The sequence below is a fragment of the Lipophrys pholis genome (genome assembly GCF_963383615.2).
Source record: "Lipophrys pholis genome assembly, chromosome: 7".
Taxonomy (NCBI): Eukaryota; Metazoa; Chordata; class Actinopteri; order Blenniiformes; family Blenniidae; genus Lipophrys; species Lipophrys pholis.
Genome location: NC_137638.1, coordinates 11,770,153 through 11,792,539, shown reverse-complemented (window position 1 = coordinate 11,792,539; position 22,387 = coordinate 11,770,153). Strand labels below are relative to the sequence as shown.

At 41.9% G+C, this 22,387-nt stretch overlaps 1 protein-coding gene across 1 annotated transcript in view; it reads left to right on the top strand.

Moving 5' to 3' along the window:
- Positions 1-21,648, top strand: part of gpat2 (glycerol-3-phosphate acyltransferase 2, mitochondrial) — a gene marked incomplete at both ends in the record, with an annotated part of 43,459 nt that extends 21,811 nt beyond the window's left edge. The window contains 7 exons of the mRNA XM_080466544.1: positions 3,397-3,581; positions 4,105-4,182; positions 5,536-5,658; positions 17,376-17,496; positions 19,339-19,407; positions 19,759-19,814; positions 21,532-21,648. Of these exons, the coding sequence (XP_080322670.1) occupies positions 3,397-3,581; positions 4,105-4,182; positions 5,536-5,658; positions 17,376-17,496; positions 19,339-19,407; positions 19,759-19,814; positions 21,532-21,648 (749 nt within the window). The remainder of the gene's footprint in view (positions 1-3,396; positions 3,582-4,104; positions 4,183-5,535; positions 5,659-17,375; positions 17,497-19,338; positions 19,408-19,758; positions 19,815-21,531) is intronic.
- Positions 21,649-22,387: the final 739 nt, after the last annotated feature.

The window sequence follows — 22,387 nt, the reverse complement described above, 5'->3', positions numbered from 1 at the left end:
GAGATGCTCTGACTCAGCCATCGGGCCATCCCAATTTTGTCCTTGTCACACTCACTCAGTCCACTTTTCCTAAGCAAAATGTTCACTTTCTACCAAATGTACATCACCAAGTAACATCTCTTGTGCTGAAGAGATAAGGTGAATATAGCAGTTAAACATAATTCATCATTATGAGTTTCCAAAATTGAATAGTGCCAAACTCTTCTCTGACAGTCAGATTGGAAACACAACATAATAAACATGTGTGACAGACATCAATCAGCCACAACAAGCTGTGATAATCTGTTTTTATCACAGCCTGCTCTGGTGTTTTTGGCTTTTTGCAATGCAGTAGATCCTCTGTGGAACTGGATAACACAACATAATAAACACCTTTGATCCACACAACTTTGGTCAGAGAACCCTGTCACCAATTCACCTGTTTATCACCACCAGAGCCACGAACAAAACCTGCTGTTTGAAAGATGGTCTCATAGAGTCTTCACATCTTGGCAATTCAGCAAATTGGTGTCATTGTTTTATTCATCCACTAAAGCAGGGCTCCCCAATTCCGGGCCTCAAGGGCCGGTGTCGTGCACGATTTAGCGCTCTCCCAGCTTCAGCACACTTCAATCTGATGTTGATGTCATCGTCAAGCTTGTAAAAAAGCCAAGTAACGAGGCCCTTATTGCATTGAGGTGTGCTCCAACTGGGAGAAACCTAAAACATGCAGGACACCGGCCCCTGAGGCCCGGAATCGTGGAACCCTGCACTAAAAAGTGACTATATACATACTTTTTCACTTGGAGGTCTAATGATATTATTTTTTACTGTCTTCACCTGACAGCGTTTTAATGTTCTGGCTGATCAGTGTGAACACTGTTACTGTACCGGCAGGAAACCTTGGTCACATGTTTTGTATTCTCCGCTGGTTGCTCAACTAAATTTAGTCTCCATGCGGACAGGCGGAGGGTGACCCCATTGATAATGTAGCCCCATTTCAACATTGTTGGTGGAAGTAAAAATAATCTGTTTTGAAGTACAGGAAACTACTTGTATGCATGATTCATTTTTCCCTTGCATGACTTGTTTTGATTGTATAGGGAGCTAAACCTGTGGGCAGTGGGCTTTGTAGTGCTGAAAGCCTTTGTGTAATGTATTCATAAATGGTTGCTAACCTCGAGTGGTGGAAATAAGTTACAGCAGCCACTGTATATCGTGGTAATGATATTTTGTTGTCTTATTGAACTAAATCTAATTCAACAGTACCTGAAGGCACCACTCCTGAGCAGCCATAATAACTTGTTTAAATGTGTCCTCTGGGTCAGGTATTTGTTGTTTGTGAAGGCTGCTGCTCTTTGTAGAGACTTGGAGTGGTAACGCCACTTTCCCACCAGCACATAAATGATATGGATTAAAAGTGTATATCAAGACATAAAACCTGTATAATAAGTGGAAATCGTGGCTCACATCCCAACAGCTAAAACTTTGTTCACACTACACGGCTTCAGGATTTTTTTCACATGGCTGTTCACATTCTGATAAAAATTTGATTAACATCAGACTCCATTGTAAATAGTTTACAACCCTGAACTGACCCAGATTATAGTAGAAAACATGATGTAATCTTTTCCAGGAAATATCTGGGTCTTCCTTTATTCGGCGTGTATACAGCTACGTCTTTTGTCAAATTCTGCCACACAACAGCAACAAATCCAAAACCAAAAGAACATGCTGGAAGATCGACAGTATTTAAAGCTAAAACAACACTAGTGACTTAGGAGATCTGTTTGAGGAATAGGCTGAGGACACTCCAGGATGTAGACTTTATTTAGACCTCTATGTAACAAGGAACCATCTGAGAAGTTTGACATGGTTATTGTTTAATCTACATATTTTAAACAGTCGATATTTGTGGTTCAATCCCATGTGTTTTTTATCATGTTTCTTTCAAAAATAAAATTCATGTCTTCATTGAAAGAGAATTTTTGCACTAAATGTGGCGGTTGTACGTGTCAGCCTGTTTATCAATTTTGAGCATGTTGTGCCACTGGAGCCAACAAGATTGTGACCAATTGGCGATGGGAAGAAGACGATTTAGAGCACACATCTTCACAATGGCTACGTATGGAGTGGCGGCTGCTATCGCTGTACAGGAGATATGTGTAGATGCAGAATTTCACCCATTCTGTAAATGTGATCTTGATGCTTTTTGCCTCCTCCAGTGCAGAATTGTGATGCCTGTATCATTTCAATGATGGAAAAGTCAGATGAAATGTTATTGAGGTTGCATGGGAAAAACACAAGATACATACATCTGATTTCAGACCACATATTAAAGTGCCGTGTATCTGATATGAAAAAATATGACTATTGTAAAAAACAAAAAAAGATATATGAAGCAGTGTGATTTTGGCCTATGTGCCACTTTCATATGTGGTCCTAAATGTGATGCATATCTGCAATAAAATGCTGCAGAGGCAGGATGACGTGAGATCAGTTGAAAAATGGGCTCAACTTCACATTCACACATCTCGTGTTCAGAGGAGGCAGCCACTGCTTCACAAACAGCCATGTTAAAATGTAAGCTCTTCTTTTTTTTTAAACATCTTCTCCCCTTTAACATTTAGTCATGAGTTTTTGTACAACAGCTGTCAATTTCAGCAGCTGACGGCTGTGAGTGATGCATTCAGGTGCATCACGTAAAGCCGCCCAGCTGGACTCCGTGGCTGAGAAATCTTCCTCCTCAGAATCACAATCAGCAAATAACCGATAAAATACTTTATCAACAGAGATAAAACTCTTGGTGATTGTGTATTTCTCTCTCTCTCTTTGTCTCTGACTGTGCGGGCTTCTCCGCAGCAGGCGGACGACAGGCACGCACGCACGCACGCACGCACGCACGCACGCACGCACGCACGCACGCACGCACGCACGCACGCACGCACGCACACACACACACACACACACACACACACACACACACACACACACACACACACACAGTGCTGTGTGCAGGAATTTCCAGCATTCATTAAAGACAGATTTGCAGGAATTGATAATATAGCTAAGTGCGGCCAATATATGTATATCTTTTATTTTATTTTATTTTTTTCTTTTTAAATTTTGCCAGTGCGGCTTATATGCAGGTCTGCTCAATAGTCCGGAAAATTCGGTATATCGTGAACAACAAGACAAAATGATAACCAAAAAAAAAATAATAAAACCTGTTGATTTAACAGAACCAAAGATCTTTACCATAAAAAATAAGTTATTTGACAGAAGATTTGCTTTGAAATCAAGACAGAAACCTGCGTTACTTCAGAAAAAGGCAAACATGTATTTTGGCCTCTTACATGTACTCTTAAGAAGTAGAGCAAACAACAATATGTTTTTTATGGGTGCTTTTGTTCTCAGCATGTGCGGTGTCAGCACTGCTGTGCGAGGTGGCTTTCAGAGGCATCGGCAGCCATGTGAGGAGTGACGGCGCGGAGGGAGAGGAGGTCAAAGGTGACATGGAGTTTGATGTGGCGCTCTGCCAGTCCAAGCTGACGGAGAGAGCCTTGCAGCTCTGCCATCTCCTGCCTCCGGGCTTCATGCCAGTGAGTTTGAATTAAAATCAGACACACACACACGCACTCGCACAGTGTGTGTCTCATTCAATGGATGTTTAATGGAGCTTAACAGCCATTCATCTTGCTCTGCTGCCTCTACCGCAGCCAGAGAGAGGCTTGGGATTATATGTGTGGACTGCGTGTGTGTGGATCGTATGTGTTGTTATGAGTGTGATAGTGGATCTATGTGCTCCATCAGACTGACTTCAAGGGCTAAGAAATGTTTTTCCCCTTTATGTTTGTCCACCTTTCATTTCAGCAGCTGTTCTTTCTTCTCTTTTCGGCTTCGCTGCTATGTTTCTCACCCCATTCTTCTCTTTAAAAAAAAAAAAAAACTTTCTCTCCTGCTCTCACGCCACTGCTGGCCACCACTCACTTTCCTCCTATGATCTGTGCTACATCTCCACTCCACATCTTATGCTCTCAGATATGTGACAGGCTGAAAGCTGTTGGGGCCTTTAACCTTGCTTCACTACTGAGCTCAGCCATCCTATCTCTCTTCTCTCTGCAGCCTTGTCAATCGTCCGAGAGTTTTGCTCAAGATGCCATAGACAGTCTGGTACACTGTGGCATACTGATCATGGAGGAAGTAAGAACCTTTTCCTACACTTGTGCACAAAGTCCTGCTTTTTGGAAAATATCATTGCCTAAAGTTTGTTTCATTATTCAAAACTCAAGTTGATCTGGTCTGCTTTTCATCTACACATACATTTTTAATATTACCCTAAACGCTTTTCAACACATTTTTTTTTCCATTGATTTTAACTAGTTTACTTTTGATGCACTTACTTTCCTTATTGGATACACCTTGACAGTCTAATGCAACTCAGGGCAACTTGCTCTACCCTGACTTAGAACTGATTGTGTTTTGGGTTTTCCATCTATTATGATTAACATAATGTCTTCTGAATACCTTAAATGGATGTCTTTGGACTCTCTTGCACATGAACTGATTGAACTTTGTAATTTAGGAATACCCAGGTATAGAAATGTTATTCGACATCCCTGGGAGTCTCTGCAAAGAAATAATTAGTGAATTAGTGTGTTGTGAGATCAAAGATTATTGCCATTTAGTTATTATTATAGCAAATATCCACACATCAACTCGCAGTATTGAGTGTGCAACTACTTGTGACAGTGGTGCCAGATGTTGTCAGAGTAGTAGATATATAGTCACTTTAACTCCACAACAATAACATGAGATAAATCCTGTCATTGCTGTTTATGAAAAAGATAAGTGTTACATCTCCTTTCTAAACAGGTCCTTATAAGAAGTGGATGAAACCACACAGTGTAGAATGATCACTGCAGAGGAAGGTGGAAAGCTCAGGATTCTCCATAAAATTAATCCACTTCTTCATCTCATTGAGAGTAAATCAAGATTGAATCAGATTCATTTTCCCTAAATAGTTGTTTTAGTACCTCCCAGTCTGAAAAATGTAATTGTTGAACAATCCAACTTGAGAACTCAGAACTGTATAAATCCTACTCTTTTTTTTTCCCCCCTAAATATTTACTATTTATTTTCTACCTTGTTTTTAAGGTGTGGACATGTGTTAATGTTAGTTTAATTTTGGTGGAGGCATACGACCTAGATCTGGCAGCTGTTCTAGAGGTGTCAAGGACAGTGGTTAATGCAATCCTGTCTCTTTCATTTCTTTATATGGAGAGGAAAATTAAACTAACTTTGTAATGATTAGTTATTAACAACACTACTTTATATATGGCATAAATAATAGTGTTTTCTTTGTTTTTTTGCTTTTCCAAACTTAGCGCTGTTGAGTAAAATCACTGGTTTAATAGTATTGATAATGATGGGTCACAAAGCTTATATGTATTTTTATCATCTAAATGATATTTAAATTTGTCATGAGATGTTTGAGATTCGTTTGTATTTGTTCTATAAAATGCCTCTATCCGCTCTACCCTCCTTCTCATTAAGATTCCCAAAGATCTGCCCATTTGTGATTTCTGGAAGAGGGAGGGAGCTCTGACCTGGACCACCTCCGACGACCCTTACAACAGCGACACTGACTCCGAGGAGCAAAACCTGTACACATACAAGGTACGGCAGTGCTCTGCAGCAGCCCTCAGTTTGTGCGATACCACAAATGTTCAGTGGTGGTGAAGCCCACACGAGACCGGGCACGTACAAAAACAATACCAGAAACACCACATGACGATAACTTTGAAGTAACTAAATCTCCATTACAAAAGCACCTACACAGATGAGTCGATGTATCTCGAATGCCAATTAGGAGTCCGTGTCGGCTTTAAAAGATGTCCGACTGTCGTGACCGTGGCATGTGATTTTTCAAAAGCAACACAACCCTGCCAACTTCCTTTCAAAGGGACCAAACATCAGCTGGGGTGCCGTTGCTTCAACGATAAACACTGCAAAGTGACTTTGAGGTGAAAGTCTCGGGAGTCCTTCCACGCTGAGGAAGAGCGACACTCACAGCACGCTGATGTGGAGAGAGACGCTCAGCTGCAGAGATCACCATCAATTAAACACCTTTTTTTCATTCCCGACATGTCAAAATGCAGATGTTCTGCTGCAAACGTCCAATGAGTTTTTCACTGAGAACGACAAACTTTTTGTCTCCAAGGGTTTTGTCCTTTTCACTGTAGAAGACAGCAAAGCTTGTAGTGATTTTTTGGTGAATAACAGAAAGTCTAAGAGGCATCTGTTTTGCTCTGTAAGAAGCAGGTGTACGTATATGTGGGAGTCAGTTTTCTGAAATAGCCTCAACCATTTGAATTGTGACACTTTATGCTTCTCAGCAATCCAATTCTTTGGGGGGATTAATTTCAGACTTGCAAGTGTTAAATGTAAAATAAGGAACCTAAAGACCTTGTCGGACAAATGTTGATCCTCTATATTTTAACTATGGCCTCTGGGTCATAATAGGTTAAACGCGAAATATGGACGATGAAACCATGTGCGATACCTTTGTGATTTCTGTGTGTATTTCCATTTTGATTGACATTTGATTGGCGTCAATCACTCCATCAGTTTGAACCTTTTCCACATCGAGGTCTGCTGATGGTGCAGGAAACACCTGTGAAACTGCATCTGCAGAATCAGAGCAGGATGAGTAATCTGAAATTGAACACCATTTTACTGGAAAAGGAAAGGATTTCATATTTAAATATTTTTTGATTACTGTTTGGCACAAATCATCAAATAACTGAACAACAGGCCAATAGACAGAAGTTAACAACTTTAAGAACATATTTTTCCATTGTCACATTGCCACAGAATGAACATTTAGAGCGTTTTTAATTTGAAGTTGGGGGTTTTAAATTTTGAAAGATACAGAAAATTGCACTATTTAGCAGGGATGTAATTTCCCAGTCACTCGTTCAGTCAATGACAGGCATTTGCATTTATAAAGCTTGCCGGCTGTTGCAGTCCAGCCAACAAGCAGTCATATCGACACCCAGCATTGTGTTAAATGAGTGTAATGAATGCATTTCCTGCATCCAAAGCCAAAATGTTGAATATATTCAACCCCTTTTTTTCATAAATCTATTGTTGGGTTTGACCTCGTCTCTGAATGTGAATCAGAAGTCTTTTTACAGTTTGTAGCATCCAGTCATTTCTGCCATTGACCTACGTCTTACAGTAGGCAGCCCAGAAATACATTTGGTGCATATCCAAGTCTCATACAAGAACTCTGAACCCACAATCCTCACTGGTATTTTGCTGCCCACTTTCAGAATTATATTCCCTGCAGCTCACAGTTCACTCACCTCTGTTGGCATTTAGATGCATGCAGGGGAAAAAAAAAAAAACAGTGTTGGTGTGCTGATTAAATCTTGTGTATTTGTTGAGGTTGTGAGCTCAAGGTCAGTGTACGTCAGGTTTCCATGGATTTATTTCAAGCATCACATGAGCAGTGCTCCACACAGAAATGGGTATCACTGCCATCAATGGTGACAGTGTTTCGGGGAAACTTGACATACACATGAAAAACAGAAGTAGTGCACACACAGCTCACACCTCAACCTCTCCAATAATAATGATGTCGGATGTTGGAGCCATTGAGATTTTTTATTCCGTTTTTTTGGTTCACATTAGAACATTTCGGGATATGGACTCGTAAATGGACTGCTGTTATACGAGGCTTTTATCCGAAGCGCTTTACAATTTGCCTCCCACTCATTGGCTCACGTGGTCACACACAAACACGTACAATGGAAACGCACACACTGCTTTGCTCCCGTCATTTCAGACACGATTACAATCACTTTCTCATTTCATGGGAGCTTACCTGAACCATAACTATTGTCCCCTCAAAAGAAGTGACGCACACACACACACACACACACACACACACACACACACACACACACACACACACACACACACACACACACACACACACACACACACACACACACACTACAATCTTTCATGTTAAGTGAGGGCTCAACCTTGGTGGGTAATTGGGGGTTTTGTTCAAGGACACTTTGACATGTGGACCCGGGAGTCTGAAAATGAACCGCTAACTGGCTATACGTCCAGTTCTACCTGCTGTGCCTCAGCTTCTATTTATTGGAGGGGTGTTGGATAATGTGATCGCATAATTGTAGGTTGTGCCATTTGTTTTGAGTCAATATCTAACCTCCCACTTGTGCAACAAAGCCTTTGAAGCCTGAAACACTTGATTAACAACCTTTGGAGTAGAAGCATTAGGTTCACTAGGCAGCCTGTTTCTCTCTTGTCCATTGTGCTGGTTTAGGGCTTTAAAAAGGCACGTATAATTAATTGTTGAGTTCCTGTTTCATTTACCAAAAAAATAAAAAATAATCTTTCATGAAATACTGTCATCGCTGATTATTTTAAGATTATGTTAAGTCTATAATTTTGAAACTTTTATCAAGCAGGTAACTATGTAATGGTAACTTATTCATGTCTACCAACGAACTAATAACGATCACAAAAGACATGAAAAATAAGTTGTCACAAATTGAAATCTGAGCAACTTGTGTAGGATTTGTAGAGTTTGTGTAAATGACAGAACATGGCATAATTTTCATGAATTCACATAAACACTGATGCTTTTTTGCGTCTGCCCACCCTTACATACATCCAACACACATATAGGGCAGGGGAAGGGCGGGAGACGTGGCTCCCCCCAGCACCTCCCGCTGGGGTCCCGCCCCGGCCCGGGGTGAGTGCGGCTGGAGTGCGGGGGGCGCGCTCCCTCGGGCGTGGCGCTTGTGGGGGGGCTGGGGTGCGGTGCTCCTTCTCCACTTGCTGTTGGATTGGTGGAGGTTGGGATACCGCGGTGGCCGGGAGGGGGCCCGGCCGGCGGCCTGAGGGTGCGAGAGTCATCACTCCCCCCCCCCGTTCCGTGTGTGTGTGTGTGTGTGTGTGTGCGGGGTGGGTCATGGGTTGGGTTTCCCAATCAAGACCCGGGGGGAGGGGTTATGGGGCGGGTGGAATATGAGGCTCCTGGGGGTGTAGAGTTGACTGTTCTCCGACCGGGGCCTGCGCCGGACTTCGCTTTCCTGGGTCTGGGGGCGGGGCTGGTCCGGGGCGCGGCGGCTGGGGCCGTCTCTGCCTTGCCGGGTTGGGGGGGGCGGTGGGTGGGCCTGTTCCCGGGGGTGCGGTGGGACTCGCCGCCGGGGTTGGGGGGGCTCTCGGCCCGCTCGGCCCGGGGGCCCTGCTCCGGCCTTTTCTCGGTTTGGCGGCTTGGGTCGGGGCCTGGGGCCCTGTGCCCTTTGTCCTTCTCTTGTGGGCCCCTCTTGCCTGGGGGGGGATTCCTCTCTGCATTCTCCGTCGGGTGCTTTTTGGGCGGGGGCGGGGCTCTCTGGGGTGGTTCGCTGGGGTCTCCCCGGGCCTGGGGGGCTTCTGTCTGCCGGGGTGGCGGTGTCCGGGCGCGGTGGCCTCGGACCCCGGGGTGTCACCACGGGTCCCCCCACAACAGTTCCGGCCACACCCAGTGGACAAGCCACACGCACTCACACACACATACACGCACACACACACACACACACACACTTTCACTCCTCACGAAAGGTGCTTCTGAAGTTGCTTGTTGTCTGTCATCATTTGCTCAAACTTTAAAAATCATGTTCCTCTTTTGTTGTTGCCTCTTTGTTATTTCATGTTCCTGCTTCACGTTACTGTCTAGATAGAGCTGCTCAGGCTGGTTTAATCTAGGAAATCATCTTACTGTTTAGATAGAGCTGCTCAGGCTGGTTAATCTAGAAAATCATCTTACTGTCTAGATAGAGCTGCTCAGGCTGGTTCAATCTAATAACAGTTGGAAAGTATTTGGATGAGTGTGATTATTGCAAATAATATATGTAGCACAACAAGGACATTGTATGTTATCCCCTTCCCCCCTCCCCCCTCCCCCCTCCCCCATCACCCCTCCCCCCTCGACTTTCTTCTCTCTCTTCTCTTCTCTCTCTCTTTGTGCGTTCCCCCCCGGTCGTGTACGGCAGCCATGCCAACTTCTGACGGAGAAGGCAACAGGAGGAGACTCCAGGTCTCTCCCTGTTGCAAGACCAAAAACTGTTCTGACTCCGAAGGCTCTCAATCACATCATATTGTTGGCCCAAGCTGCCGAACAGGACAAGGGAAAAGAAAAAAGAGAAAAAAAAAAAAAAGATTATGTTAAGTCTATAATTTTGAAACCTTTATCAAGCAGGTAACTATGTAATGGTAACTTATTCATGTCTACCAACGAACTAATAACGATCACAAAAGACATGAAAAATAAGTTGTCACAAATTGAAATCTGAGCAACTTGTGTAGGATTTGTAGAGTTTGTGTAAATGACAGAACATGGCATAATTTTCATGAATTCACATAAACACTGATGCTTTTTTTGCGTCTGCCTTCGAAAATCACTTCTTACTCCATTAGTGCATCTCATTTTTATTTACAAAATGGAGTTAAGGGCCTTTCTCAAAGAGCCACAGCAGTAACCATTTGGGAGTGGGATTCCAACTTGCGAGTCTCCAATCCCATGGCCACTTTTCTGTAGGCCATTGCTGGCCATTTTAGTAATAAATCATGACATTTTTGTTGTGTTTTTCCCTGCACCAAATTTTTTATCAATAAATGGCACTTTCAAAGTTGCCTTGTTCAATGCGGGTGGCCCTATAAATGATTAAATGCAGAATTTTAAATGCAGTTGTGTCTACTCATAATAATATACAAAAAATGTTTAACTTTTTTTGTGATTAACATGAAAAGTCCAAATGTAAAACTTGCCCTTTATCGCCACATTTGACAAATTCTTGGTTGAAGGACCTTTGACAATAAATACACTCTTCAAACGTCTCTTATACCTACTGCTTCTTGCTTCTGTCTGCTGCTGGTGCCTTGCTGCACTTTCTCTGTGGTGCACATCAGCTCGCTGACGTTTACAGAAATCCTTTCTGCAGAGACCGACTTTTGCTCTCAAAAAGTTTTGGGTTGCATTTAGTTGTGCACTCTTTGCAGGCCACTTTCAAGTCGACCACCCTTTACTTTCTAAGCATTCCCTTTGTTGCTATTGGATGTGAACTTTGCCCTCGTTGTCCTGCTCAAAAGATCCAAGAGATTCCCCTCAAACTCAGTTTTCTAACATTCGCCAACACATTTCTCTCCAAAGAAGTAACCTTCAGATTTCATCATCCCTTTGATATGTTCATTGCCTCCAGTGCTAGAGGGATTAAAGCAGCCTCGCAGCATTATAGAACATCCACCACGGTATTCATGGTGCCTGAATACTGTCTTATATTCTTCTGTGATGTTATTTTGTGCAGCATTAACACCAAACTCACCTTCTCATTGAGTTTCTTTTTAGCTCCAGGTCTCATTTGGTTATATCATGATTTCTATGCAGTCTCTGCAGTTGTTTTTCTGATGCTCTCAAACTGCCCTGTTTTCTACATCAGTGTGAAAAAACACACCGGTAACTTTTTATGCTGCCAAATCATCTAATTATCCTCCACTCTTCTATAGTTGCCTTATCCAAAGTCTGTTGGCTGGACCCATCCCATCCAACCCCATATCCTGTCCCTGTCTATGGTGCCAGTACATCATAGGGCCAGAACAAAAAGACACACAATCACAATTACTCACGCTGAGTTGCCTCTTAATCTACCCATTGATTTTCCACATGGTACATGGAGGAAGGTAATAGGTAACGTTTAGTATAAAGTTGACCTAAAAATGTCTAATATTATTATCAAAATATTATTATAAAATGTTATTACTATAAATTATTATTAATATTATTATTAGTTGTAGTAGTAGTAGTATTATTGTTGTTGTTGTTGTTAGGAAATATGTTATTCACATTTTGAACTTTCAAAAAAGCTTTGGAAAAAGCTGAACACTTTAGTTTGCCTGTGAGCGTACGTGTGACTGAATGAAAAACAGGTATTATTATTATTATTATTATTAATATCCTTGCCTACTTTATTCATGAGAAAAAAAGAAGTGCTTCATCTTTTTAGGATGAGAGAAAGTGCTTGTTATAACGTTACTGCTTTGGCTGTGGTTGGCACAAAATATTTATGAACAATATCAAGGTCATATCAGGAGTAAACATGTCTTCTTTGTGAACTGCTGATCGGGTTATTTACCTCTACTCCATGTACATGCTTGTCAGAGTGGTGGTACATGGAGAGCTCTACATTTCATCTCAGGTGATACACACTGTAAAAAGTCCATACAACCATTCATCGAAACATAAAAACATCATGTTTTTGGATTATGGGCAGGTTCTGTTGGAAAACACATGCAGACTTGAGGAAAACATTGAAATTCCCCATTGGAAGCGTTTGTTGGGCAGCCGGTTCCATAAACCCACACAAATCACTGCACAACTGATTGATTAAGTGGGTGCAACTAAATTAAGTGGGGATACTTTTTATAATGTGGACATTAAAATCTCTGGCATATTTTGGGGGGTTTTACGTATTTGTGAATGCATATCTTATAAAATTTAAGGGCGACAGTAACTCTGACCAGCTTTTAAACAAAAAGAAAATCCTTCAAAATCTGTTCCTATGCTGAAGGATTCCAGTAAAACCCTGACCACCCACACCAGAATAAAACCCTCATTTTGAGTTCAGCTCTGTCCACTGAGGTAGAGCTGCACCTACTGTTTACACAGCTTTACCGATTCAGACCGCTTCTGTTAACTCGGTCCACGCAGTGTGCCTCTGCTGCCCTCAGCTTCGGGTGCTGAACGAGGACACCAAACACCTCCGTACCAAACAATGCAGCCTGCTCCCAGACCTCCTCCCTTACTGACTGGCTTCAGTTTGCTGTGATCACTTCACCAAGCAGCCTGGCAGTAATCTAAAATAAGTAACTATAATGACTAATTCTAAAGAAAGAGATTGTTGTGTCGGCTCAAGAGATTCACTAAAAAAACAGTTGAGTGTTAAAAGCTTCATTCTGTTCTCAATCGTGTTTTTCTCCAAATGCTTTTTTTTTTTTTTGTATTTTTTTCATTTTCTAGAGTATTTGTTAATTGTAAATAGTACATGCCAATGAGCAAAATAAAAAAAGATAGTCCCCATAGCTCAGTAAATGTAAAATAATTGAACCAAGGAAAAATAACAGCTTAACAATGTGAGTGATTTTTAATCATTGACATGTTTCGGTATCTTTACATGCCTCTTTATTTTTTTCTTCTAACATTGTGATTCAGCTATTTTTTGTTTGGATTGTCTAAATATTGTGCCTTCAAGTGCACCTTCTTCTTGCACATTCAATCTGTATATTTTCCTCTCTGGCCGTGTTTATGCAGGAGCTGCTGCACTGCTTGTTGTTGTTGTTGTTTTCACTGCTCATGCAGCTCAATTAATAATTGTTGTTTTGACCATCGCGGCCTCGTCTGGAAAGTTGTGCTGTGCATTAATGCTTTTTAAGTGTCACACTTTCACAAAACAATTGTTAAAACACAAAATTAAATTAACCTCAACCACTAAATGGTAGCTGTTCACTGACAGATTGAATGAGCTCATTGTAAAAAAGTCAAGCTAAGCAAAAAAAAAAAAACCCACATATTTTGTAAAGAAGTCACTGCAAGGAGCACGGACACTGAATACGCTGAGGAGCTTTATTATATGAGGATGAATTTGTTGAGATAAGAAATGCAAAACCTTCATTACCTGCTGCAGACTGTTTTGTATTCTGTACTGGCCAAAGCATTCAACCCCAGAGAGAATTAACATATTAAAGTGGCGATGCGATGACTAGATAGGACAGAACATTTTTACAGTACCATCTGCACTGTATAATATAAATTCTGCTGTGCTGTATTTTCAAATTACGAGACTGTAACGGTCCCACACATGCTCTTAAACTATTTATAATGTAGTATTATGAACCCCAATTTCATGGCCTGTTTTATTATCAGATGAAACTATTGACAGAGTCTTTATGGCAAAGATGATTTCCAGTTTCTGAATCAAATGAAAGTCCTTCTTTAATTGGGAACTATTTAGTTATCCAGTCTAAATCAAGTAGCCAAATGTATGCGTTCACCCTCCTTTGTGTGTTTGCGGTTTTCAGTTTTCACTTCAGGGCACGCAACATTGTTTTACAGAACGGCGTCTTTTGTATTGTAAAAGTCCGTCCTTTTCATAACGTCACTAATTCAACACGCTCCATAATGGAATGTCCTTCTCTTTCTAGTGTGAAAGAGCTTAATTGGCCTTCACAAGGCCTCAAAATAAGAAGAAATATGAGAAACAAAAAAGAAGTTGATGTGGTTTGTTTTCATGACAGTTTGAATTGTAATTCTGACTTATTTCACAAGCTTATGCCTGTCCTGGTATTCGGGTAACAGGGAAGACTTGGCAAACTCTAAATATTTTGCCTTGAGAACCAGATAGTTTTGTGTCTAAAGGCATTTTAAATGTTTTAGAATGTCTGATATTATATTGCAGGTCCAAACTTTGTAATACTGATTTGTGAAGGTAAACAATTGTTTAAAAATAATTGTATTTTTGGTCAAGCCTGAAACAAAGAGCTCAATGTGTTCTCAAGGTTTTGGTCTGTGCTGCACAGTATGAAAGCTCATCAGCCCGTTTTTAATCTTTTTATTCACTTAACGATGAGATGAAGTGGATTATTTAAATATCCACTCAAACAGATGGAGATCTGAGAATAGGCAGAGATTCGTCGATTATCTGCTGTTACTGCTGAATGGGGCTGGACTGATGACACCAGGGTGGGTGAATAATCCAAGGCTGATAAGATTCCACAATAATCTGAAGAGAAACTTAGTGTAGCAACATAGGTAGAATTTCAGACTGTGGAAACTTTCCCAAGAAAGTTTTTCAAAACGCATTTTGCGCATAAAATATGAACAGTTTCAAGAAGGTCTCGTTTTTTTTTACACACAAAAACTGAAGGAAAACTTTGAGGTTCGACACGTTTTATTCTCATTTTGATCAAGCCCAGTTAAGATGAAATACGACTGTATGAGGTGCCTCAATTCAAGTGAGTTTGACGTCCCTGAACAGTATGTGACTGCCAAATACTGTAAGTTACTCCCCGTGCATATGTTATAATAGGCGTAGTTAACTCAGTTTGATCATTCTTTGTCAGTCTCAAAAGCATTATTGATCTAAGGCTCACTGATGCACTTTGAGTTTCGTTTCAGCATATTAAGTCATACACGCCGTCCCAAAGAGTTAGCTGTACTTTCAGTTATGATTTATTTGTCTGAAAGCACAAAATCCACCAATTTAAGCTCTTAATAATTTTTGATCATTAAAGTTCAGAATGCAGGTTTCAAATGTTTTTTTCAATAATCTGCCGGCTGTGCTCATAACGCAGATTAACAATCCATTTATAGTTCCATAGATCCAAAACACAACAGCATGAATACAAGCCTCTCATTGCAATGATTGTCTGGGGTAAAATGACCTTACAGTTTACCATCTTGTCTCATGGCTCAGACTCAGACTCTGGTACATTGATGCTTGGTGCACAAATGAATGAATAACAGTCAAGTGCAGCAGCACATTTGCTTGCTGGACTTGTTGGTTTGTTTGTATGTATTTAATTGTCTTATTCTACTATTGTACACATACATGTTAAGAATGAGATGAAACAGGTCAGTCAGTTCTGAAAAGTTTTTTTTCCGAGCGTTGCCATCAAACTCTTAGGAAGCTGATTTCCAAGGAAGCCAACTGCTCCGGGAAAAGAAAGACAAAAGAATTACCCCTCCTGCAAGAGGGTAAGTTCATTACAGCTGCTGAAATTGCCACCTAAAAGCACCTCAGATTAGAGCCGGTATCACTGCTTCCCAGAGATCAGTCAGCCAATGCATGTCAACAAGACCCAGTGAGTCAGACCTTTATTGTAGCTGCAAAGAAATCACTACAGGGGAAAGGGAATAAAAAGAGAGGTGCTCAGGCACAGGGAACCTGGTCCAAATATGAGACATTTGGTCGCAGCTGCTGTGTCTTTATGATCCGCCAAGGAGTTGAAGGGAAGCATGTGTTTTCCATTGTGAAGCCAAAGGTGAAAACGTGATGCTTTGATGGCGACACTGTCAGAGGTTCACTCCAAATTCAAGGTATCATTTAACCAGCATGGATCAACCACAACATCATGCAGAGACACACCACTCCATCCGGTTTGCTCTGTAGTGCCACTGTCGTTAGTTTTTCAGTAGCACAATGAGCCGGAACACACCTCCGGGCTCCATTAGAGCAGTTTGCCCAAGAAACAGCATGGTCAAGTGCTGGAGACTAATCCACGTTCACCAATCCAAACCCAGCTGAGACGACGATGAAAGAGTTGAACTCCAGTGGACTCAAACGTGGCTACTCAGACTTCTCACTTCTATCTGGTTACTGTTGGGTTGTGTTTTGGTTTTTTTGTTTGTTTTGGGGTTATTGTTTTCTGGAGCTGCAGTTTTTGTTGACAACATGAATCAATACCAGAGCTGTCAAACATATAGTCTGTGGGCCAAAGCCAATAAATCAGAGGATTCATCCTGGCTCGTAGGAAGATCTTGCCTAGTATAATAAGTACCAAGAAGACATTAACTTCCCAATTCAAGCAAAATAGCCATTCCTTATTTCTTCATACGTTAAACCAAGAGAACTATTCTGAGTTGTAATTTATAGCTTATGTAGTTTTCGTTTTGCTGCTCCGGCCCCATTGAGATATTGCACTGGGCTATATGCGACCCCTAAACTAAAATGAGTTTGACAGCCCTGTTCTACTGCCACACTTTAAAACCCCTAACTGACTAATTTGTGCTTCAGAGCGACATTCAAGGCTCTGGCTCTCCTCCTGTCATTGGTAGTTTTTTTACTTCTCACCTTCACACTAAATGAAGTGCACTCAGAATACACTTTCTGTAGTAGTTCTTCTCAGTTGTGTCACATACCACCAGCTGCAGCAGTTTTTAGATACACTTCATCTGCAGTCATATTCCCACAGTAGACACTCACCCGCCACCTGCAAAGACTTGATACGCGGATAAAATCTGGCAACGGCATTGTGTTCTCAGGCTTTACCTGGCACCGGTTTGAACATTTTGAACTAAGGCCTCTTTCTTGAAAGTATGCTCTCATAAGTGTTGAAGCCTCAGTGTTGTCAGCCTACAAACTTCTCAGACTTTGAGCATTGTACAGCCGCCGGCACAGAGGTATTTTATTCTCCTGACAAAAAGCTTCAGCTCTGTGTTCGTTGTTGTGGAAAATGCTCTTTCAGTCCTGCAGCCCCCCGCCCCCGTCCAGCTCTCGCCTTCTCTGAAACCTCCCTGCTTGAGTCTCTGTCTGCTTTTCCAGATAAGCCAGCCAAGTCGGTGTCCGGAGATGCTCTTCTTCCTGTGTAGTATGCTGGCTGGGCACCTGAGGGCGCTCCGGTGGACCACCCTGGCGCTGGACCACATGGACACACCTCTGGCTGGTTCGTCTTTTCTTCTTCACAGCATATTTGTCACATTTACTCAGTGTGTAGCACTGAAGACTTGGATTTCCCTCAGGATCAAAAAAATCATCGACCTATGCATTCATCATCCAGTAATATTCCTAATATTCAGAGGCTTTCAGCTCTAAGCACCTCAAAAGATTTGACATGAGATAACCCAGGTGTACTTTAAGTGGATATTTTTAGCTCTTTTGTAAGAATACTTCTTATTTCTCTGCATTTAACCCATCCGTTCGTCGTTAACCTGATCTATACATTCTGGGAGCTGCTCTGGGTTAAAGGCCTTGCTCAGGGACCCACAGTGCTAAACCTCTAGGCCAGAAGTGTCCCGCTACGGTCCGCAAGAGCCACCGTCCTGCATGTTTTAGCGCTCTCCCTGCTTCAACTTAACTGAATCTAATGATGATGATATCATCAAGCTTGTGAAAAAGCCCAATAACAAACCCCTCACTGCAATCAGGTGTAATCAGGTGTTGCAACTGAGAGAGACCTAAACCAAGCAGGACACCGGTCCTCAAGGACCGGGTTTGAACGCCCCTGCTCCAGGCCAACCGCCCCTTTTTATAAGTTATACGTACAAGATTAGGTATCCAGTGTAGGAATTACAACACATCTTTTATTTTTTAAGGAAGCAAAAGTAACAGGATCAATAGTTTCATGGTCAGGTGTTGTGCGATTTACAATCATTTCAGTAAGGGCTCATTCAGTCTGCATGGAATTGCGACCCAATTCTGATTTTTTTGCTCCGCCAAAATGTTAAAAGCCGTGCTCTTTTTTTTTCCCTCAATCTCCTTTTTTCCCTCGTTATTTTGTCTAGATTTTGTCGGCTCGTATTTACCGACCACTTGAAAATGGATCTACACGGGCTGACCAGTGTTGCCAGATATGACGAGTATCAACCAATTGGGGAGCCAAATTCTCTTACCTTCTAACTTTTGTTGATTTTGTGCGTTTGTGTGCTTATGGCGTGTTCTTTATCACACATATAATAGTTTTACGGTTTTAACATGATTTCTACACAGGCTGAGATTTAGGCAAATTTTTATGGCTGGTTACCATCAATTTTTACTTCTGTCAATAGCGTCTTCTGCGCTTGCGCTCTGGGGCCCGAAACCGTCGGGTCTGATCACGTTCATATAGTATTATGATGGAGGTCACTTTCAAAATGTAATGTGAATAATAACACAAAAAAATTCGATACCAGCAAAAAATCTGAATTGAGCATCAAGACCTGCAGTGTGAACGTAGCCTAAGTTTTCCTGGTCTGTTGGCATTTCTGAGCTATTAATAGTTGATGTCATTCCAAATATAAGTGCTACTTGAAATGAGCCCTAAACATTGCACGCTAATGCTGTGTGGCGCCTCTTAAAGCACATCTAGTTTCATTTCACATCGATTGTGATGGTGATCAGAGGAAAAATGCTGAAAATTGTGACAATGTTCAAATACTTATGGCACTGGCTGTGACTTGCACGGCTTTGTCCCGTGGTAACTTTCCATGAGATTACATATATGCATTTTTAAAAGCTGTAGAAATAAATAAAAGTTTTGGACTTGATGTTCTTTTTTTAATCTCCAGGCACGAGAGGAGCTATTGAATTCAAATGAGAGGTGATTGTAGTCCTCGTGTCTCTAATATTTATCTTTGACCCTAAAGCGATTTGCGCTGACCTGCTGAACCGCCCACCAGCCACAAAAAAAGAAAAACACACTTTAATAGCGCGTCACCAGATCACAGACTCCACACACTATCTTAGCAGAGTGTCCTCACTTTGCTCTGCTGCTGTAATTGCCTCCATTTTCATGTCTTTCCTGATGCAGAAGCCAAGTTTGTGGCCCAGATACACTCCCATCTGTGTGACACAGCAAATAAGAAGAAGCAGCACTACGGTGAGCTCAGCCTGACATCCTCCGCCGAAAACACACACGGCTCTTCCATTCCTCTGTTGCCGTAACTTTAAAAGCTTGTCACCTTGTCTTTCCCCCTGATCAGATGTGTATTGTTCCAAAGCCTTCCGCGAGCAGAGAGGAAATGTAGAGCAGCTTCCTCACTCCCATCACATGCTTCCCTCTTGTTGGGAAAACGCACGAGACAATCAGAAAGCACCCAAACGCCACTCCACAAAAACACACAGCATAAAGATTACAGTCCCTTTTGCACAGGCTTTGCTCTGTTTTTTTCTGGATTGGATATCTGACTGTTCTTTTGATTCATGTGTCCCTTTGTGCTGTACCTCACAGAGAGCTGCTCAGAGGAGGCGGCACACACCGCTGTTCGAACACTAATAGACCTCGGGGTGAGTGAGTCTCCGTGTCTCTCTAAATCTGTCTGAACTGAGATCAAGACCAAAGGTTTTAGTACAGCCCGACAGGAAAAAGTTCAGCATACATTTATCTGAATCGTCTGTCAAATCACCGCCTGTGTGTTAAATCTATATCGTTGAGTCTCAAGCTCAAGATGAACAGGGGAAAAAGGAATCTCCCCCTGAATGGAGATGCTCGTATCCAATCATGTTGGAGACATATATATATATATATATATAGTTTATCAAGAGCACTCACTGGAGCAAGCACACAAGAAGCAGAGGCAGGTCAAGGTCTCTCAGCTCTGAAGCGGTCTCTCATTTTGCTTCATAGTAAGCAGATTTGTTTAAGATGGAGTTGCAAACATTGGTTAAATGTATATAAATTGTCCTAAACCCCTAAATTTGATTGTGTATGAGAGCGGGTTTTGAAGTATGCGGCAGGCTTCTCACTATAAAGCACCTGTGAATTTCAGGTGGGGGCACAGCAGTGAGGAACATCTAGGGGTGGAATAGAGTGGAATAGAGAAAAATCAAAAAGATAAATAAGATACGGTGTAGTGAAAATAAATAAGTCTAAAAGTTTGCAACCTATTTATACCGACTTACCAGATATTACAAATGAAAAGTATCACACTAGTAAAAGAAGGTTTTGTTTCTATGTGGAACCAAACGGTTATGATTGTGTTCTCAGGAGACTCAAGAAAGGAAAGTCATTTTTCAGGGTTCCTCTGTGGCAGATTGCTCTTGTTCCTGTGGGTTGGGAGATGACCTGATATGAAAACACTCCACTGTGGCAGAATGAACTGAGGATTAAACAGAAACTTTGATGAGAGCAGATAAAAGCCTGGTGTTTATTGTGGCGGGTTGTCAAGCCGAGGCAGTTTTCAAGCTCTCCGAGAAAGAAAAGCAGCAAATGGTCTGACTTGCACATTGGAATATGAGCATCTGTTATCTCCATCTGCACTGATTCTGCAAACAAACGTGGAGCAGCAGAAACCCTCAGACCTGAGGAGAAACACAACTATTCCAAGTAGACTTCAAATTTAACTGCAGTTATGCAGAATTTTCATCTACACGTATAGAAATCAATTTTTCTGTTCAAATTCCCTCCATTGGCATCTCCCTCAGCCTTCCAGTTCAGTCGACAGTCTCAGCCTCTTCGTCTCTGGGTTGGGAATCACTGCCTTCAAAAATAGAGCATGATTGACCCATATATCTGCAAACATCTCATGAGGCAATTATTAAGTTTATTATCAAGGTTATCTGCCAGAAACATCCATCATAGTGCTTGTTTTTAGGATCTGACTCCAGGCTCCATTTCCTGATATCAAGAAGGTATAATAACCTGCAGGTCAAACCCAAGAGTAAACTTGTTTTATCTGGCTGTGAAACCAAATAGAGGTTATTATGGCCCTTAATTTGTCTCCTAAATTGGCCTCATTATTTCAGACCTTGCTTCGTGGTAATCGCCGACGTGGTTTATCAGCTACTTTGTTTTTCCGTCTTCATTTCGGAGTTCTTGTTTTGAAAGATTTAGTTTTTATCTCTTTTATTGCTTCACTGTTCTTTATTTGGCCTTGTGCTGAAAGCGCACGACTAAAGATAACAAAAAGCTGCACCCACATAAATAAAGGATAGCGAATAATAAAGCATTGTGCTTGCGAGCATCCTAACGTCGCTTTGTTTGTGTTCATTATTTTCAATTCAGGTCCTTTCGGAGGAGCGTCAGAGGGAAGGCGTCTTCTTGAGTGTTAGTTCTTTGTTCCAGTTGTCAGAAAACAGGCAGAGGCTGCACCGCTTCATCTCCCAGTACCTCTACAATTAATGTGTTTAACCGGGCAGCGTGACTCAAGGCTTCACCATGGCTGTGTGTTTTTGTGGCGTCTGACCTCATCCTCTGTTAGCTTATGTTCACTGTTCAGGAAGACGCACGCCGGGCCACGGCGCTCGTGTCTTTAGGTTAATTGCATTTTGACTTTTCAATGATGAGGCATTGATTTTAGGTTTATCTTTAGTAATAGCATTAGCATAAAGCCGCGGGAGGCGCGGATTATGAAGTCCCTGCAATCAGCTGTGAGGAGTCGTCGTAGGATGACGCTGCCACTTGTGTTCGCGTTGGGATGGAGGCTGTTTGCCAGAAAATGCTTTAATTTGATGTTTGTTCAGAGTTCATACTGAAAATAAACAACTATTTCATAAATTCACCTCATGCACAGAGTGAATTTCATGGACACAAACTTAAATCCTTTACAGCTTCCTTCACACAGCTCATCACGCTGCACAGTTCTCCTCCTGAATTTAGATCATCCCGTGCTGAGTCAGACCCGGGGAGTGTCAGACTGTTTGACGTAGACCTTTTGACAGCAAGGAGCAGAAACAAATCGATGTGCCTCACTTTGATCGAGACCTGGAGCTCTCTTTGGCATCTCTTATTATTTCTGCGTTTACAGCGGAATATTTGAGGAGTCCAGCATCAGTGCAGTAGTTTCTCACTCCTGAGGTCCAGCACTGGAAGTAGCTGCAGCTCCTCAGCTCCCAACAGCCACGACACTACTGCCATCCAG